General features: G+C 37.4%; 1 protein-coding gene across 3 annotated transcripts in view; it reads right to left on the bottom strand.

Moving 5' to 3' along the window:
- The window catches only part of Arhgap12 (Rho GTPase activating protein 12), a 107,578-nt gene that overhangs the window by 17,059 nt on the left and 73,592 nt on the right, over window positions 1-16,927 (bottom strand). For all 3 annotated transcript variants that reach the window (XM_069998265.1, XM_069998264.1, XM_069998263.1), the window contains 4 exons: window positions 12,197-12,258; window positions 9,035-9,116; window positions 4,889-4,990; window positions 3,342-3,440 (listed from right to left, as the gene is read on the bottom strand). In XM_069998265.1, coding sequence (XP_069854366.1) covers window positions 3,342-3,440; window positions 4,889-4,990; window positions 9,035-9,116; window positions 12,197-12,258 — 345 coding nt within the window. The remainder of the gene's footprint in view (window positions 1-3,341; window positions 3,441-4,888; window positions 4,991-9,034; window positions 9,117-12,196; window positions 12,259-16,927) is intronic.

Below are 16,927 nucleotides of genomic sequence, written 5' to 3' on the forward strand. Positions count from 1 at the left end.
CTTGAACTCTAGGTTTGGGTGCTGTCCCTCAGCTTTTCAGCTCAAGGCTGGCACCCTACCGTTTGAGCCACAGCACCACTTCTGACCCTTTTTGCTTTTGTGATGCTGAGGAATCAGATCCAGGGCCTCATACATCCAAGACTATCACTCTATTGCTGAGCCGCCTTAACAGTCTGAGCTCCTGCTTACTATCAGGTGCTGGCAGCCTGTGTTGTCCAATTCCCAGTCTAGGGTATATGGGTGGAGTTTTGGTGGGGTTTGGGCTTCTCTTGTCCTGGGCCTCCAGGTCTTTTGTTGTCACAGGCGTGCTTCCCGGGGGAGTGTTGTTTCCTGGTTTTCTCCCCTCTGTTGAGGCGTATGCTCAGCTTTTTACTTCAATTGGGAGGAGTTGGTTGTGTTGTTCAGGCGCCGGATCCCCGGGCCTGGTTCCGGCCCCAGCCTGGAGCGCGCTTGTTAGGCCTGTGCTGATGTGTATACCACCTAGGTTATGCAGCCTGGAGCGCACTCGTTAGGCCTGTGCTGATGTGTATACCACCTAGGTTATACAGCCTGGGGGACACAGTTCAAATTTCTTCTACTGTTGGTAGTCTTGACCCAGGGGCGCTGTTCCTGGCTTGGGCATTTAAGCTCCCTTCCAGGGGTGCTCTTGCTCTAGCCTGGCCAGCTGAGTGTGCTCCACGGGCTGGTGGAGCTCTCAAACAGTTCCCAGTTTTAGTGGGTCCTGTGGTCCGGGTGCTGGGGTAGGGAGTCTAGGTCAGGGTCTGGGGATTCCCTCCAGCTCTGGTCTCCCTTGAGGGATACACTTCCCCTGTGGGGTACTCACCCTGGAGCTGGTTGTTTCTGTGTGGTGTAGGTCGTCAGTTGTTGTTGCAATCCGGGCTGGGTTGGGCGGTGGTGGCTCTGTGTGATTCTTTTCTGTCTCTGCCTCTGTCGAAGCTGTCGGGTCAAGAGTGTCCCCGCTCAGACAGCTTCTTCGCGGTACCTCTGGGGCCCGAGTGGCCCCGCCGGGTCGTTGCGATCGTGATCGGGCGGGCGGGTGGGTGGTCTGCAGACAGTTCCCTTTGCGCGCTGCTGGCGGTTTTGGCGGGATGGAACCTCTCTGCTCGGGTGGAGAGTGCCGGGTCGTTGCGATCGCGATTGGGCGGGCGCGCTGCTGGTGCCGAGCGGTTTTGGCGGGATGGAGCCTCTCTGCTCAGGTGGAGAGTGAGGGGTGGGGGTGGGATCCTCCTGGAGACTCCCGGCTGGTAGGCTTCTCTGTTCCTGGCGATCCGCTGTTCTGTAAACCAGTACCTGGTGATCTGAAAGCGGCCCCCTGTGTCTCTGCTGTGTCTCTTGGGGCTCCCGCAGCCCCCGCCGGGCCGGCTGGCCGGCGGCTTGGCGCACTGCCGCGCGGCCAGTAAAGGTTGGGGGAGGGGTCTTCGCTTTTCTTCTGAAATTCTTCTTTTCCTCTGTTTCTTTTTTGTTATTCTCCGCCTCTGGTTTTTCTCTGAGTGTTCGTCTTTTTGTTGTTGTCGGTCTCTTGGGGAGATTAAGCGTTGGAGCTCGAACTCTCTTTTTGGTTGGAGAGAGCTGTGGCGTTTCCCTACTGCCCCGTCGCCATCTTGGTCCCCCCCTCTCCTTGTACTTTTTCTTTAAGAGATTGTGCACATCTTGCAATCCTATCTTTTGACACTTCGTAAACAGTATTTTTTAAAGTTATAGTAAATAATTGTTCTCTCTTCCCTCTGCTTATTTCCTGATCCTACAGGTCTCAATTTAAAACAGTACACATCTCTGACCAACCACTAGGTTGATCCTTAAAAATCAGTCTTTTCATAATACCAATTTAACACTCAACACATTTTATTTACTGTTTCATTATCTGTATTTGGCAATTTTACCTTTCACTGTAACCTATACACAGAAAGGTGCAGTACTTGACTGCATGTTGCCATCTGGCCAGTGAACAAGGCACTCACATCAAACTGACTGTATAATATGCTTTCAAGGTAAAGTGAATGGATTACTGCAATTACAGCTGAAAACCTACAGTGGATAGAGTACAAAGTACATCTGAATAGTTAGATTTGGCTTAGATTAATTTTAATGAGTGCCACAAAAGGTTTCGACATTAGGAAGTTTCATATAAGCAATGGCATTTAGGGCTGGGGATGTAGCTCAGGAGTAGAGTGCTTGTCTGGCATGTGGAAGATTCTGAGTTCAATCCACTGCATTATTAAAAACATTAAAAATAAAAATAGCTGGGCACTGGTGATTCATGCCTTCAATCCTAGCTACTCAGGAGGCTGAGATCTGAGGATTTTGGTTTGAAGCAAGGCCTGGCAGGAAAAGTGCCCACTCATGAGAGAGTCTTATCTCCAATTAATCACAGAAAAAGCCAGAAGTAGAGCTGTGGCTCAAGTGGCAGAGCATTGGCCTTGAACAAAAAAGCCAAGAGACAGTGCCCAAGCCCCAAGTTCACACTCCATGACAGATACAATCAATCAATTAATCAATCAAAGAGCCATTATTAAAGAAGTCAAACTGTTAAAAGATCATTCTTATTGTGGTATGAATATATGCCTGCCCACAGTTTGGGAATAAATGAAAAGGGATAAAATTCATAAATACCATATAATGCTAGAAGCTACAAAATAAGTATTTATATACAGCTTCAGGACTTATTTGCTAGAAGAGATATAACTTTCATATCATTTTTCATTTCTGTCACTGATAAATGCTAGTCATGTGAAGGCATGTCCCCATATGGCAAAAGGTTAAGAATAAAAGTACATAAGCTGGGCTGCCTATTAATACTTTTACAAGCATGGTTGCAGAATACAAATGTGAAGGTATTTTTGGTTGTTAAGTACGAAATTGACCCAGTAACATGAGGGTACTGAATACTTTCAGAAGGGACAGGGTAGAAAAACTATAGACAGATGTCACTAGAAAGGGGTACTAATGAAGAGAGAGTAGCTACATCATTTTACTGTTTTGTCTGGGACTTCATTCCACTATGAACTGTCATTTTATTCACTCAGCCAGATAATAAGTATATGCACTACTTGTTCCATCTCCTTGAACCATTTCTTTTCTGAGGAATACCTAGTAGAAATACTGTTTCAAACTCAGTGACTCAGTAAACATTATACAAGTGCAAACATAAATCATCTATGTCAACAGTCACTGCAGTGATGGAGTGATCACTGTCATTCTCATTTCTATAGAGTAATATATTCTGTATGTGTCTATATATGAAACAGATTTTTCATATATCAACTGGAGCCTGGATATGAAATAAGCAATTATAAAATTAAAACAGCTCTGAAATAAAAGTTTTAACGAAGCCAAACACTTACCTGATTACTGATAGTACTAGTAAGAACTTTAAACCAGTCATTAATAATAGCATCATTATCAGATTGAATTAGCAATTCTGTTCCTTGACGAGTCTTCAACTTTAGGAAAAAGGAAAAGGGCGAGGAAAGAGTATAGTCAGTGCTTTCAACCAAAATTCAACGTTTACCAAACAACCAATTAAGTATTGTGTATTAATAGCAATGAAAGATACTAGACAGCTATGGAATATCTTTTTTATAGTGTAAAATAGTATCACAATAGTTTATAAAATATGAAGTTGTTTTCATAATAAAATCTCAATTAAACTAATTGTTCAGGATCTCAATGCCAACAGAGAAATACAATAAAAAATGCAGAAATTGTAGTTTATCACTTAAATGTATGTCAAATATCAAAGTTGTGACCTGGAATTGAAATAAAATACATTCATAAAGAAATAAACATCTAAGACATTTTTACATAGCTTGAAAACTTTATCTATGTGGCTATGAAAACAGAAAAAAATGATAAGATTTTCAATATTTCCCACTTACTAGGCAAATGTAATAGCTAAGTATAAGGACAGGATACAATCAATAAATATTGTATCTTTTGGGCAGAAATTTTCCTAAATTAAGTGTCAAATGATGAAATGAAATAAGGATACATATTTTATTTTACAAGAAGTATAAAAATTAACTGATGTATCATCTCTTTCAAGTTTCTTACACTTGACTAAGCATAAATGTTGAGGCAATTATAAAAAATAATCCTCACATTTTCTCTCTAAGGGAGTTTGCTTTTCGTGGAAGAATATGTGTACCAAACAGCAGTCTCAGAAGCCATTTCTTCAAACATACTTTCACAACAAAAAAATACCAAGAAAGAAATTATTTGTATTTCTTGGAATACCAAGAAAGGTACTGTGCTAAAAACAAATGAACTTTAAAAACTTACTTATTATGAACTTGGAAAATACTTGATTAGAAAGCTTAGGAAGCTTTTAAGACCTCAAACTGTAATTTTTTTGAGATAGGGATTAAGTATACATGTATTTGCTGAACTTATTTGAACATAGAGCCCTTACCATCAGCAATCCACTAATGAGGTTGCAGAGTTACTTCATAAAACAGTGCTTATCCTTTATGCATCCTTCTAGAGAGCTGGTCAAGCCAGTCAACCACCCTACAATCATACTCTGTTAGAGATTTTCAAATCTTACTACTGTGGAGGGTTTTGAATAACAAAGGGTGACGGTTGTTTAGTTTTTTAAGACTGGTTTTAATTTGCCAGCAAAACTGAGAGGAAGGTAGGAGACATCCCTGTCTTCAAACATGCACAGCCTCCCCAATGTCAATACTTCCCATTTTTAATCTGTAGCATTAGATTTGGCAGGTAAAACAAGCCACGTCATTTTCATTGTCACGAGGAATGACAGGATTTATGAAAGGCCTGAAAAATCAGTAACATGTAAACAAAGTTCCTATTTTATACCACTATTTTCTTCTTAAGTAATGATATAAAGTGACTTATCAAGATGCAAGAATATTCTTAAAAAAAGTCTTACCTCAAATACATTCTTTTTGCTGGATTTATCCTTAGATGCCATCTCAATTGTTGCCCCTTTTAGGTCCACTGTGAATTCTGGTTTGGACTGATTACTCCCAAACTTCATTTTAGAAAAAGGGAAAAATCTTTATGTGGTTTTCATGCATATATGCTTATTCACAAAGAATTAAATCTAATTTTATATCAGCAATAAATCAAATAAATTACCTTGTATTTACCTCTATTATAAAGTAACAATTCCTATTTTAAAATGGAAAAATACCTAGAAGTTAGTTTAGTTCACAGAAAGGAAATGGCTCAACTTCTATCACAGTGTGTGTGTACATATATGCATGTGTGTGTGCATCTAAAATATATCACAGTATATAGATCTATGAATGTGTGTGCACATAAATCACACTGAAATCTTTTTTTCACCATCAGAGTAGGAAAAAATACAGCACTATTTGGTAAGGGTATAATACACACTCAGATGCAAGTGGATAGAAAGCCTAACTCCTATAGAGGAAAATTTGATAATGTTCTTATTTGCAAATTGACAAATACATGTATACCCTGGCTTCCCCACCAATTTACTCATGGCCAGAGAAAAATATGTATATATAGAGAGATAGATTGTAGCAAAGGGTATGCAACAAGAACACATACAGTGACAGCTGAAACAGGATCAGACTTTATATATGCGACAGCAGGCCGATGACTGACAGTATTTTTCCAGGAAGAAAGCAGCGAAAGCAAGAATTCAGAGATTGAGCCGGGTTGGCAAAATGACTTGATGAGAAAAGGGAAGAAAATGATCATGTCAATGCTCAATGGCAAAATGGCACACAAGGGAAGAAAAATACAACAAAACTCGATAGACAAGAATACAATTCAATGAGCAGACACAACACAAGCAAAGCTAAACTAGGCAATTTTGGAAAAGCCCTAGAACTTGTTTTGTTTTAGGTAGGGGGAAGGTGGTGGTATTCGAGTTTGAACTCAGGGCCCAGTTATTCCTTGGTTTTTTCACTCAATGCTGAGGGGTGCTTTTATCATTTGAGCCACACTTCCAGTTTTCTAGTGGCTCAATGTAGGTTAACAGCCATGTGTATTTTCCCGTCTGGGCAGGCTTCAAATCTCAATCTTCAGATGGCCTCCTCAATAACTAGCATTACAGTTGTCAGCCACTAATGCCCAGCTCAGAGCATCTTGTCTTTGTTATTACATACATTCATGTTTTATTTTTAAGATGGATGCTTTACAGATTTAAACTGAAGTTTCATAGCTTATATTCACACACAGCTTATATTATACCTGAAGAGTAATAAGAAGGACTCATATCTGGGCCTCTATCATGTGTTCTGAAATCTCTGGGCTTCCACATGGTGACCTACTGGGCAATGTCCTCTGGTATCACTTTCCAAGTCATCTCTTTCAAGTGCTCTTACCATCTAGCTTGATTTTTCCCTTCTTCTAGGATACTGGTTCTTCCTCTAGAGCAGATGTGATTTTGTCCTCTGGCTATACATGGAAATGTCTGGAGACATTTTTAGTACTCACAAGTAGAGGTGAAGGTGAGAGTCATCTACTAAGATGCTCTATAATGCATAGGATAACCCCTCACAAAAAAGCATTAGCTGGACTAAAAGAATAACTATATTTAGAAAGTTGAAGCATGTACAAATGAATGTTTTAATACTGATACTTATGGGGGAAAGGGGCGTTTTTTAGTACTCAAGAAATATGATAAACTGTAACTGAGAAGGAACACAACATATGTTGTGTTATATTATAACTGTTCACTTGCCAGTCTTCCTGACTCCAATGTAAACAATGAAGACCAAGACTGTGCTATTTACTTTTAAATTCCCAAGCTTAACACAATGCCAAGAGGACTGAAGGCTTTTATGTCAGTTGAACAAACAATAGATATTTACAGACATTTCTGATGTGAAATGAGGTCAAGGAGAGGGGGAGGAACAAACATGTATGTTCATGTTTCTGAATGAATAGTCTTGTAGATGACTAGCATTTTTCAGAAAACTATTCTAAGGGAGAAGGAAAGGCTCACTACAGCTTTGGCTGATAGAGTATGTACATAAAATTCACCTTACAAATGGAATTGCAAGTGGCATATGTGTATCTGATTTACTCAATTCTATCTATTCTCTGCAAAAAGGAAAAAGAAATACAAGGCATGGATAATTATTTAAAATAATTTTGAGCAGTATAGGTCATTTTCTTAGCAATTCCACCAATAAGCATGTGCCCTGAGGTGAGGCTAAGATCTGAACCTGCTATTTCTTCAAGTGGATCACTTAGATTTTTACACTCAGTATGGATATAATTTTTTTTTGGTTGTAAGGCTTGAACTTGGTTTAAGTTGTAAGGCTTGAACTCTGGGTCTAGGCACTGGCCCTGTGCTCTTCAGCTCAAGGCTAACATTCTACCACTGAGCCATAGCTCCACTGCTGAGTTTTTGGTGATAAAATGGAGATCAGAATCTCATGGACTTCCCTTCCCTCCGCTGGCTTTGAACCTTGATCCTCAGATCTCAGCATACTGTGTAGCTAGGATTACAGGCATGAACCACCAGCTTTTTAAAGCTACACATTCAGGCTGGGAAGGTGGCTCAGTGGTAGAGCGCTTGCCCTGCATGCATTAAGCCCTGGGTTCAATTCCTCGGCACCACATAAGCAGAAAAAGCTGGGAGTGGCACTGTGGCTCAAGTGGTAGAGCGCTAGCCTTGAGCTGAAGAGCTGAGGGACAGCGCCCAGGCCCAGAGTTCAGGCCCAGGACCGACCAAAAAAATAAATAAATAAAAAAATAAAAAATAAAGCTACACATTCTTTTACAATAATGGCGCCTTAACAGAAATCATCAAACTCAAATTGAAGGACACCAAAGGAATAAAAATGGCTCTTGAAACCAGCCTCAATGAAGCACTTTCCTAAGGGCTCCTGGACAGATGTGTTCACTATAGATGATTTTTGTCTTTTGGAATTTTCTGCTAGCCTTTGAGACTCCTCCTCAGGTCAGATAGGGTTCACTGTAGAAACTGTACACATTTTACATACAATAGATATAGTTGGTAATTGAGGGGAAAAACAAAACTAGAATTCTTTCAAATCCTTTCCAATACCCCTAGTTCCAGGATTAAGAAACAGCTTCTATTTTCTGTCAAATTTTGGTATTAATGAATGCAGTAGTAACTAAAATACATTATACAGACTTACATGCTTTTTAGTGAAATAATAATACTTGCTTTTACTTGGGTCATTTAACTTTATTTTCATTTCTTTAATATATGTGAATAGGTAAAGCAAGATAGTCTGAGGTCTTAAAATTTAAAAATTCACTGTAGAGCCATGCATTTCACCTTATTCTAAATCCATTCAGTCTTTAGAGAATTAAACTCAAGACTATGTTTTATTTAGTTATCTGCCTGAAATTATTACATTTTTGTAACAATATTAGTAAAATTTCATTTGAAGGCAAAAAAAACAAATAATTAAATACCTAAATTTAATCTCCTAAGAATTATACAATTTCAAAATTGGCTACCTCAGTAGATTTTTAACCTGTGTTTCACTACTGACACATAATAGCACAATAACACAACTTTAGACTGTAAATACAAAAACTCTGCACCTTTTGTCAGCATTAAAATGTTCTGAGCTCTGATTTATACAAGGGGTTCTACAGCGAAAACATCAAATAAAATGCTACCATCCTGTAAATGATTAAGTGCTGGAATATTCTCTTGCCATCTTTAAATTTTTAAAGTTTTGTTTTTTTTTCTTTAACCTGCCTCATTAAATAATGCTCATTAGATGATGACTATTTCTCAAACACACTGCTCTATCCCACCTGCCTTGGCCTACATACCAAACTTTCAACTTTTAGTATCAGTAATTCTCAAATAAATGACCATTATGCAGTTTGCTTCATATTTATTATGCATAACTAATTAGACTTAACTTCATACAACTAATTAGTCTTCTTTCTCTTAGAATAAAAACAAATATTTATGAAACCTTCATTTATTTTTACATATACACTTGATATAACAAGGACTTTGAGAATTACTTCCTGAAATTTAGGCATAATACTATCCACATAACTTAAGTGTATAAACTTCCTACAGAGAAGAAATACTTACCCAACTTGTACTACTTCCTTGAGTTTTGGTAAAAAGTAAAGATGAACCCTGTAACACAGCCCAAGAAGACAACCAGTTCTTTCTGTAATGATAAAAATATTCAATTAAAGCTCCCACTAGTCAACCAAATTAAAAAAAATAAATCTCCCTAGTTGCTAATAATTCTCCCTAGTTGCTAATAATTATCTACAATTTAGTTATTACTAATCCCAACTTTGGGAGAGATACAGGGGGGCTTTGCTTGCTCTGTTGCTGCTCTACCACTTGAGCCATGCCTCCAGCCTGACTTTTTCCTTGTTACTTTACAGAGAAAGGCTACTAGACTTTAAACCACAATCCTCCAGATATCAGCCTCCTGAGAAGCTAGGATTACAAGTGTAAATTACTAGCACTTTGGTAATCCAAATGGGATTTTTATTTATTTTACTTTTTATACTTTGACAAACCTCAAATTTTCCTTTGTTGTTGTTGTTGGTTATGGGGCTTGAACTCAGGGCCTGGGCACTGTCCCTGACCTCTTTTACTGAAGACTAGTGTTCCACTACTTTGAGACACAGCTCCACTTCAGTTTTCTGGTGGTTAATTGAAGATTAAGAGTCTCACAGACTTTCATGCCCGGACTAGCTTTGAATCACAATCCTCAGATCTCAGCCTCTCCAGTAGCTAGGATTACAGGTGTGAACCATTAGTGTCAGGCTCAACAAGTACTTTTAGATACTTGAAACATGGAAAAAATAGAGGATTGGTAGTTCACTGAGTTTACTTATTGATCTACAAATTGGAGTGAAATTATGTACAAAAATTCAACCAAGTTCAAAAAAGGTCAATGGCTTTTGTAATTGAGTATGAAGAGTTCATTGAGTTTTAGTCTTCAGTTCTACTGTTAAGAAACTACTATGTAGAGTTAGAGTAACATAAAAACATACAGTTATTTTCAAAGGCTATTAAAACAATCCTACCTTTTCCAATTTAAGATGTATATGGGGAAATTTTCATGTATTTTAACTAAAATTGTATGCCACAACAGACTACAAGCTGGGAGAGGGAGAGGGAGAAGGAGAGGGAGGCAGGTTCAGAGGTGGGATGTTGTGGTACATGCCTGTAACCCCAGAGCTGAGATAAGAGGAACCTTAATTTCCAGGCAAGCCTAGGTCACAAAACATAACAAACAAAATACCAAACAACAACATCCCCTCTCCACGAATAAAACACGGCCAAGGTCTATTCACAAGACACATGCCAAAAGCAGAAAATGAGAAAAATAAAGGCATGATTTGTAAGTGAATTCTACCAAGAAACTGGTTTAGGAACACAGAATTGTAGAATCTGTAAAGCTGTTTTTTTTAGAGCACTTAAAAAACTTTCAAATATCAATCTGACGAAGATAGTTCACTTAAAAAAAAACATGAAAAAATTCAAATACTTGTAAACTATTAACAGACCGATTCCACTTATGAAAAAAAATCACAAATGTTAGCTGCTTTTTAAAACCTGGGAGAAATACAATTTACCTTAATTTCCTTAATTCATTTGGAGGCGTGAAATATCAACCCAAAATGCCAACACTCAACAGAAAGAGTATAAAGAGATAATTAAACAAAAAACTGAAATGACTTATAATTTTCCACTAAAAAAGAATACAAATAAACATATCATTTGCTTTTGAATCTCCATTGGAAAGGACTAAAATATGTGGGAAATGCACTGCTATTGTAGGCAAGAAATGATTCAATTTCCAGAGTACTATGATATGGTAACCTAGGATGTGACCTAGCAATGCCAACTTTGTAAAATCTATCCTACAAGCATCTTTACATACAGGAACCATACAAAACGTTTAACTGCTGAGAATAGGAAACATTGTAAAATTGTAAAATTGCTAAATATCTGCCAATAGCCAGACATAGTTACATACTTGCAAATGAATAATGGCTAAAGTAACTGACACAGTGACACAACATGTAAGTATGCTGTAGCAGCTCTACATGCAATGAAATGGAACCATCTCCAAGACAAACTGTAAAAGGACTTTTAAGCCAGGTGCTGGTGGCTCAAACTGAAATCTGAGGATGGCAGTTCCAAGCCAGCCAAGGCAGGAAAAGTCCATTAACTCTTATCTCCAATAACCCATTAGAAAACCAAAGTGGAGAGCTTGACTCAAGTGGTAGAGTGCCAGCCTTGAGCTGAAGAGCTCAGGGACAGCGCCCAGACCCAGATTTCAAGTCCCACAACCAACAAAAAAATAAAAATAAAAATAAAATAAGTCAGGCATGCCTATAATCCCAGCTACTAGAGAATGATTCAGAGGATGAACGTTCAAGGACAACCTAGGCAAAAAGTTAATGAGACCATGTTATCAAACAAACTGGGCATGGTGGTTCATATCTGTAACTCCAGCTCCACAGAAGGCAGGAAGATTTTGTTGGTCCAAGATTGGCTTTAGCAAAATGTAGAGACCCTATCTAAAAAATAACTGAAGCAAAAAGGACTAATGGTATGGCTCAAGTGGCTGAACCTTTGTCTAGTAAGCACAAGGCTCTGAGAAGTTCAAACCCTAGTACCACCAAGAACTAAACGACTTGCTAGGCACTGGTGGCTTAAGCCTGTAATCCTAGGTACTCGGGAAGATGAATCTAAGGATCTCAGTTCAAAGCCAGACCAATTAACCAGAAAAAAGCCATAAATGGAGTTGTGGCTCTATCCTTAATAGGAAAAGCCAAGTGAGTGAGCAAGGTCCTAAGTTCAAGCCCTATACTAAACAAACAAATAGACAAATACAAATTCAATCTACTATAAGCAAACATTTGCACACACACAATCTCTGAAGGAAAGCACCAAAATTGAAGAGACTCAATGCTGACTTCCACTAGAAAGGGGAAATGGTAAACTTATTTTTCACATACTACTCAGTGTGCTTTTGGCTTTTTAAACCATTGCTTGCTGAAAATAACCAGTAATTGCTTCTTCAGAATCCTCTTATTATCTCTGAATTTAATATGACTTAAGACATATTTTACCACAATCTCACATTATATTAGACTAGAAAATATACAATTATAACTTCTAATTCTTTTAACTGCTTCTATTAAAATACAATTATAAATTTCCATTTACTTCAATCAGATGAGTCCATGTAAGAATATTAAAGATTTATGTACTTACCGAACCTTTTTCCCATTTTCAGTAATTTTTGTTACATTTAGCAACCCGTACTTTTCTTGACCCTAGAAAACAGAGTAATACTGTTCATCTATCATTTGTATAGACAATGATGGCCAAGTTTTAAGACACTATCAAATCAAATTGATCTGGTAACCTAAAATGTAGTTTAAAAGACTTTCTTCAAAAATGGACATGAGGGAGAGAGAGGTAGGGAAGAAGTGAAATTGTCCAAAAAGAAATGTACTAATTATCTGACTTAATGTAACTGTTAACTGCTCTGTAAATCACTTTTATAATAACAATAAAAAAAAGAAATTGACATGAACATTATATGGAAGAAGACTAGGGGGAAGTGGGATGAGATAGACATAGGAAAGGAGGGAATATGTTTGAAGCACCTGTTCCCTGTGTAGAAAAGTCACAAAGAGAATCTTAAAAAAGGTTTCTAGAGAGAAACGTAAAAAGGGGAGGATAAGAAAGAATAATTGATTGCAACCAAAGTATATTAAGTGCATGCAGAACTTCCCTTACATTATACAATTAATATACACTAATTAAATATACACTAATTAATATACACTAATTAAAAATGTGAAGCAAGTAAAACTGAGTAATGATAACAATAGAAAGATTTAGTATGTAACATACTTATTTTTAGTGGACATTAATAATTTTCCTAATACTTTTACAATATTTTCAGTAATTTTATAACACTTCTCCTTAAGTTACTTTACTACCAATGAATCAGCACTAGAAAAATGACTTGTGTCTTCTTCTTCAAAAGGTGACAAAATACTATAATGATAACTAGCACAAAAGAGCAAATGAAAATTTGAAAAACGTAATAACCTATTTGTAAGAATGTAAAAGTAACTATGTAAAACAAGTACAGTGACTAATAAATTACTCAAAAGTAACTGGTACTCTCCATAAAACTGGCTAATGTGGCATGGAAGTCTCAATGGGCTTTATTTAAACATCTTACATCGCAAGCCAGGCTCTGGACAAACTAGACTTATTAGACAGCTAATATCATTAATAGTGACACAAGCTTTCTCCTCAAACCCTGTGAAGGCAAAAGCCCACTATACTAGTTAATACTATCTTAAAATTCTTCCAAGTAGAAGTAAAAAACACTGGTTTTAGTTTCCTGTATTCAAATAAACTTAAAATGAGTTGGTACCTAATTATTAACATTAGTAAACACTGTAACACACATGGACTTTAACTCAATTGAAACACAGACATAGAACACACACACACAAAAGAAAAAAAATCTCCATTCCCTATGTACTTTAATCGGGAAGTATCTTTTTTTTTTTTTTTTTTGGCTATGGGAGATAAACATAATACTAAGTACTTCTTTAAAAGTTTGCTTTGTCTGAAAAACTTGTATACGGTGAAATCTAACAAGTTATTATTTTACTCAGATTTTTGGAATACTAAGATCTTGGAAATAACTCATTTGAAGTTTTATAGTAATTGTTTCACAAAGTCATAGTTTTTAAAATCTCCTCAGATAAATATTTTATACTTTTCATAAGAGCAGTTACCTCTCATAAAACAGCATCAACAGTATTCTGAACTGTCACTTGCCATCGAAGAAGTAATCTTTCAATGATATGAGAGCTAAGTGACAATATTAATCTGAATGGTAGACACTAATTATGTGAACTAGAATTAAAAAGGTTGATAGGTGAGAATTAAGGATATTTAAAAATGGAACTGTCAGGATAGTGTAAGAGAAGCAGAGGCCAGAAAGAAATACAGATACTGTAATAGGAAGAAAAATGGATGGAACAGCAGGCATGACAGTGTAAGCCTAAGGATAAGACAAACTGCCTAACATAAGAATTCTTACTTGAGTCAATGAATAAACCAAACCAGATACAAAACGAAGCATCACCAGATTTTCACGAAGATCAAAATCTAAGTACTAATTCTCTAAATATTATGCACTCTTAAGTTGAACATAAAAAATTAAATATAAGCCAGGCGCCGGTGGCTCACGCCTGTAATCCTAGCTACTCAGGAGGCTGAGATCTGAGGATCACGGTTCAAAGCCAGCCTGGGCAGGAGAGACCGTGAGACTCCTATCTCCAATAAACCACTAGAAAACCGGAAGTGGCGCTGTAGCTCAAGTGGCAGAGTGCTTGCCTTGAGCTGAAGAGCTGAGGGACAGCGCCCAGGCCCAGAGTTCAAGGCCCACAACCGCTAAAAAAAAAAAAAAAAAAAAAAAAAAAAAAAAAGAAATATACATGTCATATTATTTTGTGAAACAATTACAGTAAAATTTCACAAGTTATTTCCAATTTCTTTGTATTCCAAAAATGTGAGTAAACTAACCTTAAATTTCCCTCAAAGTATGGATGTGGTGAGAAGTAGCCAAAAAAAAAAAAGGAGACACTGAAAAAAAATGTATTAAACAATTGAATATGCCGAAGTTCCTACCTGAGTATTTGTTAGTCCACGAGAGGGATCTTAGAGACAAAGGATTAAGAGATAGGGTCCTGGGGCTGGGAAGGTGGCTCAGTGGTAGAGTGCTTGTCTTGAATGCAAGCGGCCCTGAGTTCAATTCCTCAGCATCTGTGGCTCAAGCGATAGAGCACTTGCCCTCAGTTGAAGAGCTGAGGGACAATGCCCAGGCCCAGAGTTCAGGCCCCAGGATGGAGGGAGGGAGGGACGGACGGACGGAGGGACGGACGGACACAAATTACACTAGCCTTGATTTTGCTATGTATCCCAGGTTAGTTTTGATTTCATGTATCAACCTCCAAAGTGTGCTAAGAATGTGTCTACAGGAATGTGTCACCATGTCTGGCAATAAGATTCTTCTAACTAAGCTAGCTTGTGTAATACAATGCTGGGAGAGGGGGGTGGGGAAACAGTGCTGGGAAACTGATAAGTCCACAGGGTTGGAGGCAGGTTAGTGGCTACTGAAGGGAGGGAAATGCCTACTGGGTATGGGTTTCCTTTTGAAGTAATGAAAATGTCCTATAACCAGACAGAGGTGATAGCTACACTCAGTACAAAGTACAAATACCTCTGAATTGCATGCTTAAAATGGAAAATAGTTTATTTTACATTTTTAACCTCAATAAAAAAATTCTAAAATTTTTATTATTTTTATTAAAATTAGATATTTAAATCCTGTATTTACAATGGCTTTAAAATAAGTAATAGTCAATTTTAAATAGTAAATTTGCCACCTGTTAAAGAAATATTGAAATATCCTTTTCTATAAAAAAAAAAAAATCAATGCATTGGGAATACAAGGCCAAAAACTCCAATTTCCAAATTATGTATCCTAATTTTTTTTTTTTGGGGGGGGGGGGGAGTCCGGTCATGGGGCCTGAACTCTTCAGCTCAAGGCTAGCGCTCTACCACTTGAGTCACAGCACCACTTCCGGCTTTTTTCTTTGTGCTTATGTGGTGCTGAGGAATCGAACCCAGGGCCTCATGCATGCAAGGCAAGTGGTCTACCACTGAGCCACCTTCCCAGCCCCTGTAGCCTAAATTTTTATTCAACAGTAATTGGAAACTTTAAAATGCATACTCTCATAAACATACTAGGAAAATACAGAATAGCCTCTGAAGTCATTCCATAAAAACCTCACAAATACATATTTTAACTGTCTTGTAGGAAAAAAAATATATATGCCTATTTTTAAAATATTTGAAGAAATCATGAAAATGAAAGAAAAGCATATGTTTAAATGTTAAAAAATTTATACTAAGGATGGAATTTTAAACTTTGAGTAGAAGAGAGAGAGAGACATAGAAAACTTGAAGAGATTTTAAGATAACACCAGGTGGTTAATATTCATTACAGTATTATTTTTAGATCTAAATTTGAAACTTCCTTCTTCTTATTACCAAGACCTTATCAAGCCCAAATTTTAATTTACAAAGAAAGGGGGGGTGGTAATTAGGTAAGAATGAAAGAAAGTGGGAAGCAAGGCAAACAAAGAAGAGGGACCTTGAGGACAGAAGGAAGGAAATCTAAGGGGCAAAAGCTGTGATGGGGAAAGAAAGGCTGCATGGAAGAGGAGTATTTAGGAAGGGATAGGAAGGTACAGCCTCTGTTTATGTGGAAGCGACCCAGCTCTTCATTTTTTTTCAGCTGAAGGTAAAAAATGATGGTAAGAAACATACACAAGTGAGGCAGTTCCTCTGGTGGCCATCAGAGGGTACCATGAATCCAGGATAGTCTAGCTGCTGTCAAACTTCAGAAAACAGACGCAGGTGGAGAGATAATGTACATAGTACAGTCCTTTGAAATTGAATGTATAAGATTTACAAATTCCTGTTCCTAGGAATTTGACCAAAACATAAATAATTTATAAGAGCTTTCAATAGATAACATATTACCTAAACTGGTAATATGAAAAAGGGTTTTATGCTTTCTTTTTTGCATGGATTGACTGGTTAAGAGTTTTGTAGTAACCATATCTTAGGTTTATGGTAAGACTTACACAACATCCTAAAATCATGTTCATTCTTATTTTTTTGTGGTTTTATAAACCTAATATTGTATTAGATAATACAGAAAATATAAAGTACAAACATAGTTCCTATCTGTCTTCATTTGATACAGATGATGTAATCTAGTGTGAAGATTTGTGGTATATAAAATAATTTGTACTGATTCAATGCAAAATGTGACATGGTAGCTCAGAAATAGAGTTCAATATAATGGAAGGTAGTGTGGCAAGGCCTTCTAAGAGGTTA

This window comes from Dipodomys merriami, unplaced genomic scaffold (genome assembly GCF_024711535.1).
Source record: "Dipodomys merriami isolate MVZ:Mamm:240054 unplaced genomic scaffold, mDipMer1.0.p SCAF_51, whole genome shotgun sequence".
NCBI classification, from domain to species: domain Eukaryota; kingdom Metazoa; phylum Chordata; class Mammalia; order Rodentia; family Heteromyidae; genus Dipodomys; species Dipodomys merriami.